The sequence below is a fragment of the Peromyscus maniculatus genome, chromosome 3 (genome assembly GCF_049852395.1).
Source record: "Peromyscus maniculatus bairdii isolate BWxNUB_F1_BW_parent chromosome 3, HU_Pman_BW_mat_3.1, whole genome shotgun sequence".
Taxonomy (NCBI): Eukaryota; Metazoa; Chordata; class Mammalia; order Rodentia; family Cricetidae; genus Peromyscus; species Peromyscus maniculatus.
The window spans coordinates 120,634,197-120,652,185 of NC_134854.1; the positions used below are offsets into that span (position 1 = coordinate 120,634,197).

At 40.5% G+C, this 17,989-nt stretch overlaps 1 protein-coding gene across 2 annotated transcripts in view; it reads right to left on the reverse strand.

The window, feature by feature from the left end:
* Mdfic2 (MyoD family inhibitor domain containing 2) overlaps positions 1–17,989 on the reverse strand; it is a 108,749-nt gene that overhangs the window by 36,659 nt on the left and 54,101 nt on the right. The window contains exon 2 of one of the 2 annotated variants that reach the window (XM_076566064.1): positions 9,652–9,674. The exons of the other annotated variant lie outside the window; for it this stretch is intronic. Coding sequence (XP_076422179.1) covers positions 9,652–9,674 — 23 coding nt within the window. The remainder of the gene's footprint in view (positions 1–9,651; positions 9,675–17,989) is intronic. 2 annotated transcript variants of the gene reach the window in all.

Here is a 17,989-nt window from a genome sequence, read left to right on the forward strand (position 1 = left end):
AAGGCCCTTGCCAACTTTGTTGCTAAATCAGTTCACTTTGCCTTGTCAGTGAAGCGTTCATTAATATGAGATGAAGGGAAAGAATTAGTGGCAATGAAATAACCCGAGTCAGAAGTCACAAAAATAAGTTCTTATGCTATTCTATGTGCGAGCATGAATGTGCCCTTATACCCATGTGTATGTGTATTTATGTGTGCGCATGTGACTTTTTCCTTCCAGGGCTGATGCTCTGTCTACAGCAGTCATGTTTTCATGATGGCTATTTAGTGTTGTAACTCCCCAGAGCAGTATTGTCTGCTCCTTCTGCCCAGCTCCTGCCTCGCTACTAATGAATGTGTTTGACAGGCAAGGGTCACTTTATTATTGTGACATAATGAATTGGGAGATGTGATTTCCAAGTCCTGAGGCTATCGCAGTGACACTGGCAGGGTGACGTTTTCACCCCGAGGTGCCCCAATTGTATACTCGACATACTTGGAAGAATAAATATTGATCTGCTCTGGGCGGATGTGCACAGTGTGAAATGTTAATGCTTTTAAAGGCCGCTGGATGCACAACATAGCTATTATTATGACTGTTATTATAAGGTATGAAATCGCAGCCAGTGTCTCATCTGTACCCCTGTTGTCATGATTACCCCCCACATGTTGCTTGTTGCTGTGTTCACACCACTACTCATGAGACTGGGAACCTTGCTGAGGAGCTAAGCCAAAAGCATTGATCTTGAGACTTCCCACAAGGGAGAAGAGGAAAATAATATCAAGGCATCAAGACCTGTGATCTTGAGGCTGGGGATTTGCTCAGTGGGTGGACCTCTTGCTTAGCATGAGGGAAACTTGGAGCACTGCATCAACTGAGCACACCTGTAATTATGGCACTTGGGAGGTAAAACCCGGGGAATCAGAAGTTCAAGGTCATACTTGACTCCATCGTGAGTTTGGGGCCTCTATGGATATAAGAGACACTGCCACAAAAACTCTTGAAGGTTGCCGGTCTATCTCATGACCTCTCCTCCAGTTATCGAATTGGAACCTTTCCACTTCCCGTGATTTATCCTTTGGTATAGATTGTTCTAGGGCCTAGAAAGACGGCTTTGTGGTTTCAAGTACTGAGTCTACTTCCAGATGCCCTGGGTTCATCCGGCAGCTTGAAATCATCTGTAATTCTACTTTCAGGAGATCAGATGTCCTCTTCTGACCTCCACCAGGCATGTATAAAGTCCACTTACATATGTGTATGCAAAACATTTATACACATAAAAATAACACATGGTAAGTCCTGAGAACATATATACAGGTAACATACAAACTGAACAGGCTATGTTTAGGGGATATATAGACATGTATGCATGCAATAACAATTAGTGAAAAAAGAGGCCCTGGAGGAGAATGGGAAGGGATATATGGGAAGATCTGAAGGGGGGGAGGAAAAGGGAGAAATATTATAATTCTATTATAATATCAAAAATAAGAAAACATTAAAATTTATTTCAAAAAACACTTGCCATGCAAGTATGAAGCACTGAGTTTGAATTCCCAGAACCCACATAAATCAGGTCCTAGTTTCCTACTATGAGATGGGCAACAGAGTCAGGCTTCCTAGAAGATGTGGGCCAGCTAGCCTGGTATACACAGCAGGAAATAATTGGAGACCCTCTCTCAAGCAAAGTAGAAAATGAGGATGAGAGCCAGAGGTTCTCCCTGAGCACTGATATCCACACTTATCCTGTAGCAAATATACAGTCATACTCACATGTAAGACCATAAACACACACCTTGCACACACCAGTTAATAGATTCCATTTGGAGTCATCCAACATTGACCATGAATGTTTAAGATCTTTTTAATTTTTTATTTATTAATTTTTTTCATTTATTTTACATCCAGACCACAGTTTCCCCTCCCTCCTTACCTCCTGTTCCCTCCCCCTGCCTCTCCTCTACCCCAGCCCCAATCCACTCCTCCTCAGTCTCAGCTCTCTGTTCAAAAGGGCAGGCCTCCCACAGGTGACAGACAACAAAGCACAGCACATCAAGTTGAGATAGAACCAAGCTCCTCCCCCTGCATCAAGGCTGGGTGAGGTAACCCAGCATGTGGAATAAGTTCCCAAAAGCCAGCTCAAGCACCAGGGACAGGTCCTGATCCCACTGCTAGGAGCCCCATAAACAGATCAAGCTACACAACTGTTACACACATGCAGAGGACCTAGCTTGGTCCCATGCAGGCTCCCTAGGTGTAGGTCCAGAGTCATGAGCTCCCAGGAGCTCAGATGAGCTGTCTCTGTGGGTTCCCTGTCATGACTTTGACCCCACCCCCCAGCTCCTACAATTCCTCCTCCCTCTCTTCAACAGGACTCCTGAGATCGGCCCAGGTGCCATGGATCTCTGCACCTGCTTCCATCAGTTACTGGATAAAGGCTCATTGATAGCGATTAGAGTAGTCAGCAAATTGATTACAGGAGATGGCCAGTTAGGCACCCTCTCCGCTATTGCTAGGAGTCTTAGCTGGGACCATCCTTATGGATTCCTGGGACTTTCCCTGGCATCAGGTTTCTCCCTAAGCCCAAAATGTCCCCCATGAAGACATCTCTTTCATTACTCTACCCCTCCACCCTGCCCCCAACCCTCCCAATCCCTCATGTTCCCATCTCCCCATCCTCACCCCTACCCCAGTTTACCCAGGAGATCTCATCTATTTCCCCTTCCCAGGGAAATCTATTTGTCCTTCTTAGGGTCCTCCTTGTTACTTAGCCTCTCTGGAGATGTTGATTGTAACCTCGTTATCCTTCATTTTATACTTAATATCCACTTATGAGTGAGTGCCAAAAGGGGTTGGTATCTGTCTTTAGCTTTGGCCAAATAGTTTCTAGATGGGGACAGATAAGGCAGTGTTTCTCAGCCTTCCTAATGCTGCCAACCCCTTAACACAATTCCTCAGTTGTGGTAACGCCCCTCCCAACTATAAAATTATTTTGTTGAAGTCATAACTGTAAATTTGCTACTGTTATGAATTGTCCTGTAAACATCTGTGGTTTCTGATGGTCTTAGTTGACTCCAGTATAAAGGTTGTTTGACACTTAGAGGGCTTGAGACCCACAGGTTGAGAACTGCTGGAATAAGGGCATCAAATCTTGTGATTCTCTTTCATGCAGTATGCCTGGGCATCTTCATTCTGAGGAAACCAGTGGGCTTGCTGCTCTATTTGGTCAGTTTATGCGTACTGGGCATCACGATTTAGAAATGTGGGGTGCCTCTGAGGCAGAGTTGGGGTTGGGAGCTAATTGTCCCCTGTGCTGGAGTCTCATGGCTTATAGCTTCTTGTCATGTCACTCGTGAAAAGAGTTGAATTTCTTTGCACTCTTAGATGGATAGAATTTCTTCCTTCCATACTTTTCAGAAGAGCAGAGCAGCCCCCTTAAAGGTGAACCTTCACCCATGGTTTATTCACCACCTCTTTGATCTACTATTAGGTGTTTTCATCATGCAGTATTTACCCACCCCAAACCAGCAGCCTCTCTCTTGACTCCCTCCTCCCTCTAGAGGCACAGTCTGAAGATCATTATTGGTCGACGCTTTTACTGTGATAACCTCAGAGGAGTCCTTCACACATTCTATTTTATTCTGTATCCACTTGGTCTTTAAGCCTTCACAACCGGCCTTCCTTCCCACCCAAATGAAATTGATCTTCCAAAACTTTGAAGCTAATACATGACAGGTATTTAACAAGTGTTGAAGAAATGAATCAATGATTACACGGCTCTGATCACCCAAATCAGTGATTTTTTTTAACCAATTTTCATCTTCTGGGACATGGCCAATGAGTCCCCCCTCTTCTTTATCTGTATTATGGAAGGTCTTTCTCCCTTTCTAGATACTTCTTTGGCCGCTTTAGAGAGGCCATGTTGGCGCCCAAATACAATGCTTGACCTTCCTGGTATTGTCTCACTGAGCCTCCTTTATTCATATAATTACTTTTCTGCTGATATGATAAATATTAGACAAAATAAGGGAGGAAGAGCTTATTTTGGCTCACAGTTCTCAGGCAGAATCCAATGTGATAGAAGAGTCAAGGCAGCAGGCTCTTGAAGCCATGAGTACCATTGTATCCACAGTCAAGAGGCAGGGAGCCATTACTGCAGGACACCAGCCCATGACATCATGCCACTCAAAGTTATGCTGAGTCATATCACTTTAATTAATTCAACCTAGAGTTCCCCCAAAGCACACGTAACCTGGAGGAGTCCCTCACAAGGGTGCCCAGAGTATCATCGCTTAAGCAATTCTGGATCCTGCCAACTTGATCATATCAACCATTCCAATCCAATAAAAAGAGAAAAGTATTATTTTAAAGGTTGTGTATTACTTGCAAAGCCGATGGTTGCTCAGTACATATAAACACTCCAAAAGATGTCAAGTCCCTGTGAAAACTTGCCACACCAGCAATTTCTCCCCACACTCTGCATTTTTTAAAAAAGAAACAACTCTGCCCTCAAACTCATGCAGTATTTAGCACAGGGTTCCTGAAAAATATGGGTGTTAATTAAATGAGCAATGCATTGCTCCCCACCTCTTAGAAGACATACTTTTGCAGAGCCTTGGTTTTAGCTCTGCTTGCTGCTTGCCTTTCTGACTCCCTTACCCCAATGGTCATGTGTCTTTACCCACTTATCAACAATCTCCTCTGTGGCAATGACTGCCAAGCCTTAGTTGGAAGTAGACTTGCTCTGGTCATCTCCAGGCCTAAGCATTGTCTTTTAGATGCTTTCCTAGACAATACCTCTAAAAACACATGCTCAGTGAGCAAAACTCCCTGTACTTAAAAACAGCTCCAATCTTCCCTTGATCCTTATCATTCATATATGGAGTCTGTGTACATATTTGTTAATTATATTCATCTAATGGACTAGCCTTGAAAGAGCTTCATGCACACGTTCATTTGTTGATACTAAGATAAGGCCATTTACAAGCTGTTCATTTCATTGAACAGCTTCATGAATCAGCTACAATGACAAAAACCAGTAAGATCTGAATTTGAGGAAGTCCATGCTCCTCACCATGCCAGTCATTTGACCTGTGCCTTAAGATGTAATTTGTATTTATGCAAAATGTACTTTTGGTCAAGCAGAAATCAGGCAGATGCATTTCTGTGTGTATGTCAAGTAACAATACCTCCTCCACTTCCCCTTCTTCTTCTTCTTCTTCAGAGCCATCTGTCTGGAAGATGGCTTTGGTATAAGTTTGGGCCAAGCCTTCCCAGACCTTCTACATGCATCCAAGAGAGCATATATCTCTTATTGCTTGATGTAACTGAGGCCATGCTATACTTACTCCTGTGAAACTTGGTTACTCCTCATTAATATGTCCTTCAACTATGTATGTATATACATATATATGTCTCATCTTTTAGAACTATTTACTGCTAAACAATATTCCATAGCACAGTACACCAGTGTGTGTACATTCAGAAGTATATTGATGAGTGCTGTGGCCTAGCCATGTTCATATCTGCACCCTCTCACATTCAATGTTGGAACCAATTTAAAATCATAATGCAAATTTTTCTGACATGGTCCCTCTCTGCTAACCATTCTTTCTCATTCTTTCTAGTGAGACTTTTACTCAGTCTGTGAGGCTTCCTTACTACGGAACCCTCTGCTGTGTTAAGCTGACCATTTATACTTCGTCCTCTTTCATCCCTAGAGGACAGACACTGAGGATAATTACTCCCACTGAACTGAACCTAATGTCTTATGTGTATTAGACTTTGTATCTATGTATAGCAAAAATTAGTGATGCAATATTTTGTTGTTTAAATATCCATACATGTAGACTGGAAGAGGCTCAAAGGTAAAAACATAGCCTAGTGGTGCACAAATCCTAAATGGTCTTATAATAAAAACCCGGAGCCAGATGTTGGGGTAAATGCTGAAAGATCAGAGAAAACAAGCTACAGCCACTTCTTACCTGCCAACTCCTCAGCCGAACAGGGGAGATCCTGTCTCCACGAACCCTCAGACTGAATGCCTCTGAGTCCTCAGCTGAAAGGCTCCCTAATTCCTGTCTCCTCACACCTCAAATGCCTTTCTCTGCCCAGCCATTTTACTTCCTATCTCAACCTTCCTAGTACTGGGATTAATGGCAGGTGTGCTTCCCAAATACTGGGGTTAAAGGTGTGTGCCACCACTGCTTGGCTCTGTTTCTCTCCTAGACTGGATCAGTCTCATGTAGCCCAGGGTGGCCTTGAACTCACAGAGATCCAGATGGATATCTGCTTCCTGAGTGCTAGGATTAAAGGTGTGTGCCACCACTGCCTGACCTCTATGTTTAACTCTGTGGCTGGCTCTGTCCTCTGATCTTCAGACAAGCTTTATTTCTTAGATTATAAATATCACCACAGCCTCGTGTGCTTTGAATCATATACATTGGTGATCATCTGTATGCTGGCGGTATTGCAGCCTTCTTGTTAGACAAAGCCATAGGCAGAGAGTTCTTCCCTTACCAGGATGTGCCCTCTGGTCAGAAAAAATGGACGAACTCATTAAAATCCATAAGAGGCCTCACAATGGTGCTTTCTAATCCCGAAACAATGGGGGAAACAATCGAGTGGCTGTCTGTTGTTGTTTTGTATTTAATTGTTCCTTGTTTGAAGGAGAATCTTGTCTGGCTCTGGAGTCTACAGTTTACCTGTTCATCTAAATGGGGTGAATATAGGCAACTTCCCATGGAAAAAGACAAAATTGCATAGGAGTTTAATCTTAATTAGTTTCCCTTACTCCATTTTCTTCCTGTATGTTTTATGCTTATTGAATTCTGTAAATTTAATTATTTAGCTTTTGCTTTCTGACTCCTAAAATATCCAGAGGAGAAATGTTTAGTTTTGTGAAGGTATGCCAGAAACAAACTGCAAAGATGCCTCAAAATTAGAAGCTGAATCTTTGATCAGAATGCACGGAGAGGACTAAATCCGCTGAAACGTGGCCTGGGTTGATCTGTCTGTTGACTTTGATCAGTTCCCTTCAGTATGCCAAAGAGACAAGAGAGAATAGGCGTTGAGTCCCTGCTAAGTATGACATCTCATGCAACTTATTCCTGTCTTGCAGCCATCCTTGTCCGGATCTGGAAAGTAGTCCCATGACTTTGACAGTCTGTTATTGCCCAGGCTCCTCTAGATATTAGTATAGCCAGGGCAAGACATAAACCCAGGCATGGCTTCTTACCACCTCCTCTCCCTCATACAGGATGCCGTGTGTATAGGTTGCATGTCAATTTGATTTCTGTTCTCAAAGGAGTGTGTCCAACTTTAGTCCATAGTCATGGAGTTTCTGTCTTGACCATCAGTGTTGAGGATGTATGTCTGTGATGGTTCCTTTTTTTTCTTGTTGTAATTGAATACTTGACAAGAAGCAACTTTAGGGATGAAGGGTTACTTTCTGCTTACAGTTCAAGAGGACACAATACATCATGCAGGGTAGGAGGCTTGACAGCAAGAGTGAAAACCTCAAGGCTCATCCCTGGTGAATCACCACTTCCAGTGAGACCCGTCCTCTAAAGGACCCACATCCTTCCAAAGAGCACCACCAGCTGGGGTCTAAGTGTTCAAACACATTGGCCTACTGGAAACATTTCATATTCAAACCTCCATCTCACAATGGATTGTTTTCTAAGGAGAAGTACATTGTATTACAGAGATCATGAGATTCGGGTACAGGACTCAAACTCTGGTCCTTTTATTTTCCATTAAAGGGCTCTATAAATGTAAAGCATGAATTTTTGTCCTAATTTCTTCCTTAGTCAATAAAAGGCATGAAGGCTGACCATTTCAGAAGATCAAGACTCAAATCTCCAGTGGACCTAGCACTCTCGCATTGCTCAGGGGTTCCCCACTATTCTGTCATCCCCTTATCAGAGATATATGCTGATGTTTTCTTCAACTCACTCAAACCCTTACAAGCCCAATGCCCGGGAAATAACCAATCATCTATAAATACATTTCCAATAAATAAATAAATGAGTCGATGAAATCAATTTACTCTTACATAAGAATATTACTTTTTTCCATTTTTTCTTTTGATGAGCAAATTATCTATCTTCATGATATCAGAAAACACCTCTGAGGTATAAAAACAAGGGCATGTTAGGTTGGAGGAGTTATTGTGCTCCAGTCATGGATTTGAATTTAAAGAGGACTTCTCTTTCTTGAGAGGCTCAGGGTAGGCACAGTTAGCACAATTCTTTGAAAGCAGGAACTTTATTTTAATGTGGAAGCTGCCCACTCTATATGGCCACTGGGATTCAGCCTTCAAGGCTTGGTGAGAGAGCCATCTTGGTGAGCATTCCCTATGAATGAAACCTTCCTTAACTGGCTTTTCCTATCTTATGTCATCCTGGGAAAGTGACAAGCAGTAGCTAAGCCAGAAGCAAGCAGGAAAACAGGGGGGAAAAAACCACCAACTGGAGTCTGCGGCCAAAGAAACAGAATTACTTTTTTTTTTCTCATTCCTTCACTTGTATTTGTGAAAGGAAAGTAGTAAGCAACGTAGATTTTTGTCTTTGTTTAGACATTGGACAATAAAAATCAGGAGAACATATATTTTTGACTTCCTATTTTTTGGGTGTTCTTTGGAATTTGGACGCTAATTAAAAAATATGTGTTTCCTAGCCCCTCTTGCTGTGAAAATCCTTGGCAATATAAACAGATGCATGGGTTGGATTTTCATTCTGACACCAGACTGTCTGAAATAATGGCTGGAAGGAAGTGTGAATTCTTTCGTTCCTCAAGTTTCAATTATAAGTACTTAATTTGTTTCTCTTTCTACTGCTGACTGGAGTCCCAATCTGGTTTATTTTTCATCTGGCTAAAGTGTGGTAGTTTCAGAAGCCCTTTGTTTTGAATATTTTATTTAGCACAGAGTGAGAGAAACAACCTCTAAGTAAGAATTATTGTCACGTGCCAGGGCTCACCACTGGGATGTAACAATTAAGATATTAAGCAGTGTTCCAAAATTTCAATAACATAGGCTGTCAGATGGCAGACTATGGATCTTTGAGAAATGGTCTGAAAACCATGGTCTGACAAGTTCTCACGCAAGCTGACTTGTCATTCGATAAATGATCCACGTTCATAGCTCACTAACTCATCATGACCTCTCATAGTCAATTAGATTTCTTCTTTAGGTGGGGTTGTCTATTATTTTTTGCAGCTAGGAACCCAACGGCTAACATGTTGTTTCTAGCCTGTGATAGGTCTTTGGTCTCCATGATGATAATTTATATGAGGTACCACTGGTACCACATTAACCAAGCACTAATGACTTCAGTTCCTGGGAGTGGGATAGTGGGATAATGTTTTATGCTTCTCCGGAAGTTTTTCCTAAATATACCTCTCTATGCATTTAAGTTTCAAAATAAATTATTTTGGTGCCAAACACTAAAAAAGTTTATGGCTCACTTGTAAATATGATGGAAGGCATGAGAAAGAGTATAGTGCGGTGGGTTGTGGGGCAGCAATTTTAAGTCTTTTTCTTCACCACAATCCCAAATGTGTTGTAATTGGTGCCATCTGATTTTCAAGATTAGGAAGGGAAGGTTTGCTGGTGTTAAATAACCTACGTAAATTCAGAGTAAAAAAGTGATCGAGGGAAGTGTTTGAAGCAGGAAGAATAGAGCAGTTCAGTCCTGTTCTCACCATTCCTGGCTAAAGCGGTTCTTGTGAACTGACTTTTTACATTGAAACTTCCCTAGAATTCATTTGTGTTGGAAATACTATACCCATTTAGTCGACAGAAAAACTGTTACTAATAATTTTCTCTTTCTCACACAGTTCATAAATAGTAGAGATGGCTTTAGGAGCAAACTCTTCTGATTCCGATAACTTTGTTCTTGCTGTGTCCATCCTCGACTTCATAAGAGCATACATACACTCTTCATAAGAGCTCGAATCCAGTATCTAAACCTATTAGATTATCCCAACATTGTTTCCCGGTGTGGAGCAGAGCGACTGGATGTACCATCCTTGCTGGTGGAGAGAGTTGAGACAATTTCCTGCTCATTGACATTCCTGTGATTGACATGTTTACAATAACAAGGGAAAGGAGTCTTAGGGTACACAGTTCCTGATGGAAAAGTACCTTGTGGGACCTGACTTCCTGGGATGCCTCCCTCCCTCCCTCCCTCCCTCCCTCCCTCCCTCCCTCCCTCCTTTTAGACAACACGCCAATATGTTGGCCTCTAATTGATCTCAAGGTGGTTGGGATAATTCTTCAGAAATAGTAGAAACAACAGTACAGCAATATCATTGATTTATTTGCAGAAGTGCATTTGCAATTCTGTCCATTTTTAAATGTTCCCCCTCATTTGTAGGACAGTTGTTTGGTGGTAGAATTTGAAATCTTGGTGCCATGTGACCAGGCTTTGAGGCAGAAGCTTAGAAAAGCATGCCTGCTTCTAAGTTGTTTCCTGTTTTTCTTGGCCTCATTGCAAGCCTTGCCAAAACTTGCCTCCTTCTCTGCTGCATTAGTAATGCAGAATGAAATTCATTGTGCCCATTATATCTGTTAAATGGTTTCCATTTTAACTCGAGAAAAATGTATTGACGTTCATGTGTTTGGCATGGGAACTGTGTATATCTATCGAGGATAGCAACTTGTCTGTTGGAATTACAGTGCATTATGTATAATGCTGCTTTTAGCCGTGCATGTACATTTCCTGGAATCTTATTGTGTACAGGGCTCGGAAAGTTTACACAAGCATTGGTAATCTAATTTTTGTCTGGTGGGTGGCTGGCTGTGGAAATATGGAGTATTTGACATAGCAAATGTCTTGGCCATCTGTGCCAGGAAAGGGATGGCTGGTAGAGTGTCTAGTCAGGTAGATTACAAAAAAACCCCATCAAAATAACAGATTGGAAAAATATTGCCCCAGGTCTACCCTAAATATTAATTTCCCAAGAGCATGAAGATATAACAGTTATTGTGATATGGTTTTTTGTTTGTTTTGTCTTATTTATTTATTTTTTTTGGCATGGAACCTGTTTTAACTTACTCTTGCTTCTTACCCATAATCCTCCTCTATGCTATATGATTCCCTCTGTCCTTTGTCCTCTGCTGGCACCTGACTTTCGCTCATGAAGGTCTTGCTAAGATCCCTTGAGGATTAGGGGCTCTGATACACTTTTTGGCTGAGTCTTTTCCTTGAGGATTTTCTGCTGCTTTGTCTCAAAGATCTTTGAAATATCTCCTATCAAACCATGAGCTTCATTTCCCTTTGTTCCCTTCAAAATTAGGGCTGCATTTGGCTCAATGGTCCAGGAATCTAGATAATGAACTGTGTTCTTTAACAGGTAAGAGAAAGCTGCTCTGTGCTGCTCTCTGTCTCTTGACATAGCTTAAATCCTGCTCACTGAGCTGCTGGTCACCTGCAACATACTGTTTCAGTTTACCTCTAGGTATGTTCCAGACACCAACTAAGTTTTCTTAATGTGGCCACTGTCAGCATTTGGGGCTTGAGAATTTTTGTCCTGGGTTGAGTAGCAGTTTCCAGAGCCCCTCTTACCTGCTAGATGCCCACAATACTTCTTCCAGTGTCTCCAGGTACTCCTGATGTCCCTTGGTATGGTATGGTATGGTATGGTATGGTATGGTATGGTATGGTATGGTGTGGTGTGGTGTGGTGTGGTGTGGTGTGGTGTGGTGTGGTGTGGTGTGGTGTGGTGTGGGGGTGTTTGTGCATATATGTGTGTATATGTGTGAACTCACCCCCCATTGAAAATCACTGACCTAAAGCCAAGTTGAAAGACACAGCTATACAGGAACTTCCATAAGAAACACAGAAGTCCAGCACTATATTAACAGTGCTGAGAAGGTTTTGTGTCTGTCAGGATGCAAGGAGGCTCTGCATCACACTTCCCAGAAGAAAACACTGTGATAATTGTCTATGCTTTCTTGTAGGCTGAGTAACAGAGGTGGGAAAGGTCACCTTTTAACTGCTCTAGTCTGATCTGATAATTATCCCCTTGCCCTGTGATGCCTTTTTTCTCTCATCCTGCACCCTGACTCACACAAGGAAGATTCCAATTCTTCTCAGACTCACTTCTCTAACTACTTTCTCAGCCAACCTCTGTGCTCATGTCCCCACTGGTTTCCATTGACTTGAATGGAAACAAGGTGTGCATTTATTTCTTTAATCCCCTCCACCAACAAGGAGTAGTCCGTTCTCCTCTGAGAACCAAATTGAACAGAATGCATTCCTCTTCTGGAATTCACCACAGTCAAGAACTAATGTTTATCATGATGAATATTTGGGTTTCTAGTCTGGCAAGCCCAGATGCTCCCAACCACTGCAGTGTAGACTGGTTGTTCATGGTTAGTTCTTTCTCGGTGCTTCCTTGAGTGAGTTCCATTTATTATATTTAATGGCAGTCCCATGAGCCTGTCAAAAGGGCATTCTGTTTGCTACTGAAATAGTAATTAACATAACGTGCAAATGAATGAGGTAAAGCACTTGATAACATGAAGATGATTACCTCTTTCAGTGCTGTGAAAGTCAGGGAAAGATACTAACAAATCTATCTGATCAATATATGGGATGTAAAAATGGAAGAGGAGACAAGATTGACCGGTGAGTGAAACGGAATGGACACCAACAGGCTGACAGCCAGCTGTAAGTCTCTTTAGGGCAAATGCAATTAACTTAGAATAATAGACTCAAATTTGATGGTTAGAAATGCATTTTTATTAACAATCACAGGCTGAATCATTATGCTCTTGTGGATAAAATGGTCCTTACAGTTTGTGCATGTGTGTGTATGCATATATGAACACACACACACACACACACACACACACACACACACACACACACACACACACACATGTCCCTGCATGCATACCCAGGTCTCTCACATTCCTATGTGCTCTGCTTACAGTTTGGGTGGAAAAGTTGATTTTTAAAATAATGGACTTTCAAAAGGAAATTCATTCATAAATTGTCTCCAGGACTATAAATTCTGAATATTCTCCCAAATTACATATATAAAAATCATGCTACTTATCTGGAGCTATTAAACACAAAGCCAGTGAGTCTCGGTCCCAGCACTGCTGGTCCTTCGGGGATTTGGCACTGCAATCAGGGATTTACAGATTTCTTTCTGAAGAGGAGAAGTCATTACTAGAAACCTAAGCTCATTTCCTCTCCTTTAATAGCTATTTTAAATCATTCATTTAGAAAATACATTAACTATTTAGGGTACAAGCAATGTATTTCTCTTGGCATCAAGTCTGCATTTTTAAAGTGTTTTTTTTTTCTTCTTTCTCTCTTTTTCTCTTCCAAACTTATTTCCAAAGAAGAAGGAGACTTGGGGAGGGAGGAGACCCAATAAAATTTTGGTTGTATAAAATTATTTTGGCTGGCATTTTCTTCCCTCATCTTTTAAGACAAAACAGCTTAAAACTTTAATAAAACATTTGAAAATTAGTCAAGTCTTTTAATGTTTTAATGCTGGTAGATGGAAAGGCACAGCATCCTGAGAAAATTCACAACTGGACTTTAAGTGTAATTAAGGAATACCAATGTTCTCTATAAATGAATTTGTTAATAATTCAAATAGAAAACAGTTTAAATTTCAAACTACTTAATATTGATACCAACCTTACCAAGTGAATGGGTAATAAGAGGGGGGAAAGATGACAGTTAAAAATAAGTACCGCATTTCTGCAAAGACTTTAGAAGACAGAGTCTTGCATAACACTTTGCAAACTGCTTTATATATATTTTTTTCAAGTGCAAAATAAGGTTCCTCGAGTTATGTAATTGCTATTCTTCCAAAGGACAGCATAAAGGTTGACAGTTTAAAATGTGTTCTCCCTGTCACCAGCCAGTGTCTTTGCACTACTTTGTCTCTTGATGGTGTTTAAAACAACCTCTGCAGGAGAAGGCTGCCAACCACGGTGTAGGACACGGACTCGCTTATTAGCGTGGGCATATTAGATCATCCTCTTGCTCTTCCTGGCTGCTTTGTTCTTTTGATATGACAGCGAACTGGAATTGACAACAGCCTCCATTTATGTAACAATAACATCCATTGTTAAATACATTATGTGTAGATAGATAGAGAGCGAGCTCTTCTATTCCCCAGAGATATCAAGTTCACTATACACTATTAAAAAAAAAAAAAAACACACCAGGAGTGTAGGAGGATGTTGGGGGGGGGGAGCACACAGCAACTATTTAAAAGTATTGAGAGCTCCAAGAGTCTTAGAAAAGGTCATCACTGTTGTCACATTTTGACACTTTTCTACTGTTAAGGAAATTCTTGAAGTAGAAACGATGAAGGTCACACTGGAGCTTGTGGGGCCAAGCAGAAGCAGTTTGGTAGGTTAGGCTGGTCAGTGTCTTGGTCTTTCATGTATTGTTCAATCTGCTGTATTTGTTAGAACAACACATTGTGAAAACAAAGTGGAGAGTCTCAAGATGGGAGGGGCATGAAACAAAAGTGCAGAGTACACCATTAAATTTGAACTCTTTCTTAATAACAAGCAGGTTTTTGGTATAAAGGTGCCCATGCCATGTGAAGGACTTAATACTACAATTACCAACAATCTAGGTTTATATAACAACATATAGCGCACACTTGATGCTAGGCATGTATGCACTATTTTTTTAATTTACATAAAGCTGAATATTTTGTGTTTAAACTGGTGAGCCCTACTCTACAAACATGGTGGTGTACCTGTTTAAAGACTTGACTATGGGGCCGGTCAATTCGTGTTGCTGTTAGATTCATTTTCTCTCCTTCCTTCTAACGTCCACCACCCTTCCCTTCTCCAGAAGTGACAGTGCTTCATCTGTGACTTCATTTCTATTTTCATGCATGTACAGAGTGAAAATTGGACTCTTATCAGTAAGGTAGAGGCGAAGTTTCTCAGGCAAATGTTTCTTACAAGGATGGGAACAGAGTGTGGCCAGTGTAATTGCATCCCCTGTATAGAATTAGTGAAGTGTTCTTTCTGAGCCCACTATAAAAGTTATGCTCAAGAAATTTGAATATACTCTTGAATACTTTGTATGTGCTCTTTATCATGTGGTATATATGCTCTATTATTTGAGTTACACATTGTCTAGAAAATATAGAATTGTTTACCCTGGGCTTCATATCAGCTTTTTATTACAAACCCAAGCTATAGTTCCATTGTATTAGGAAATAATATATGACAGTATATTTCCTTTAAAACTCAGAATTGATGACCATTTACCAGTATCTGGTGTTTTCCTCCCCCAGTCATCATTACCATTGGCTTTGTTGTGACTGTGTTTGTGCTGTGTAGAACTCGCATCTAAAATGATCAAAATTGTCTAAACAAATCAAAGTAGTCTGTGTTCTTATTATTTAAAAGCTAAGAAGGTAAATGGTAAAGAAAATTGGCTGATATGTAAGGACCTATTCAATTTAAGCACAAGGTACAGTATTCTAAGCCATAAGTTTGATTTACAGTTTTCAGCTTAGAATCTGATGAAAGAGACACACAAGCAAGTAAATGATTGCACATTATAATAAGATATCACATGATTCTCTAGTATAAAAACATAGTATCATGTATCGACATAATACATTGGGAAGATAATTCAGAACAGCTTAATTTGGTTTGAGTTTAAGTTTCCAAGTGAAAGAAATTTCAGGAAATACAACTTGAAAAATAGGTGCATCTTAGCATTTGGAGACTTGTGAGTCACTGCAAGGAGAATTCGAAGAATTGAAAATGCTTCGTCAAATTAACCATGAGCATTCTGGTAGCATGGAAGAATGGGATTAGAAAGAAAAATTACTGTTAGGAATCTCACAACCAATCATTCATCCAAAAGATAATGAAGGGACATAAACAAGGTGTTAATTAGTAATTAGAACTTAGTAGAATACATGATTTTCAAGAGTAGAGAGCTGAAGAAGTCAGTGGCTCAACCTATTGGGGAATATCAGTCAGTCTGGTAGTCGAAAGAGGACAGAGACTGGGGATGTTGCTCAACGGTAGAGTGCTTACATGTGCAAGGGTCTGCACCACTAAACATGATAAAATGACAAGGAAAACAACAAGGCAGGGTGGAGTGGGGTGACTCCGCAGGACATTTGCTGAGGGTGACCCATGAGACTCCAGGGAAAGGATCTGGAGAGTGGAAATGAATTGACTGGCCGGGAAATGGTCCAGGTAACTTCACAGACATCATTCCAAGTGACATATTCACTTCACCTTTTCCACTTAATTGCTTTTGGTCTGAAGGAGGTTAGAGATACTAGATTTCATAGAGCTAGGAAATGGTGGAGTGGAAGTTCTTAATCAAGTTATTCTTACCACAAAGTCCTTCATGTTGCACAATCTGTGGCTGGCTTCATACCCTGTGAATGTGTATGTGTTTGGATCAAGGTGAACAAGGGGTCATTTCCATATCTGAGTTGCAGCAAGGAGTTTATCTAGTGGCATGGTGTGGTTAAAGAGCTTTTGTGTCTTTAATATTTTCTAATGAGTTTCAAGATACAGAGGTAGCTCTAAAAGGGGCAATGTGTGAAACGGAACACACATATATGGGCATCAGTTTGGATGCAACTGAAGAGACAACAGACGGATGTTGCCATTGCTGTCACTGCTACAAGAGAACAGAATTTAATTTCTATCCCCTCCCCACATTGTCCTTATTTCAATCCTTTTTTCTCCTTCCTTCATACTTGTCCCATGGTTCTAAGTGAACTTCCTTGTCTCAAAATATCACAGGTGCCCCTGCTGTGGAAATGGAAAGAAATGTGCTGTGCTGGGGCAGGGGAATGCTGCCAATGGATGGAAGTCATCCTCCATTAACTCCCTCCTCCCCCTTTCTGTTTTTGGATGCTGATGAGATATTAGTATGGCATGAAGCCTGTTTGCTCTTTGCTATATTTATTTTGTTAAGATTAGAGTTGCTAAGATACGGTAGTTATTCCAAATTGTAGCCACCAATGCCAGTAGTCATAAAACAAAGTACTAAAATTCCTTTATTTGCTAACACTAATAAAAAAATTCTTGAGGGGGCGAGGGAGTTTTCTAGCAAAAAAGGAACAGTACGCCAAGTAGCCTATGCTATAGAACACGTAATTGGATCCACACGTCTAGCTCATGCTTTAATTTTGCTTTAAAATCCAGAGAGATGTTCTGATTCTAGACTGTTTATGAACTTACTGTTTTTAAACAAAAGGAGTGGTCAGGTTGTATAATTTTTATGTCTCCTCTTGTATTTAGTGGTTTAATCTAGGTTATTTCTTTTCTTTTTGGTTTGGTCTTTGCTATTTTTTCCCATTGAATAAACATTTTGTTGAATGATTTGGAGATTTAATGTAGTCTTCCAACTACTTGACTTCAAGCATTAGGTTCACCTAATCATATACAGCTAAAGCACTAAATTTGTATACTTATGTTCACTCTACTCTTTGTCACATAATTGGTAAATTAATTCTAACACCACTGTCATTAATGGCATTTTTGGATAATTAAAAAGAAGCTATATCTGTGTTTTAGCTTTATCATGATTAACATTTTTACTAATTTTATTTTTCTTCCTAATGAATCATGTTTTAAGACTCAGAATTTTTCGCAAACCAAATTTTAATAAACTCCAGGACATTTCTTTGAGCTTGTAAGTAAATATTTTTAACTAATACTTAAAAGAAAAACCATTAAATGATTTGGGTAGGAAAATAGTTCCTGAGCAGCCAGCTTGGCAAGGATCTGCTGAGTGAACGTGTGTAATTTCAAATTACTGTATGTTTTTATTCCACAAAAAATTCCAACTTCCCCACAACACTTCAAACACTAATATCCAGACTTTCCACTGGCGATTTCTTTGTTTGTCCTGGACGCATCTTGTAATTTGGGACCAAGAAAATACTGTGTTCCCTTTGGATTTATAGACACAAACATATGTATTTCTTCCTCAGCACACAGTTCTTTTCAGGGAAAGCCAGGTTTAATGGG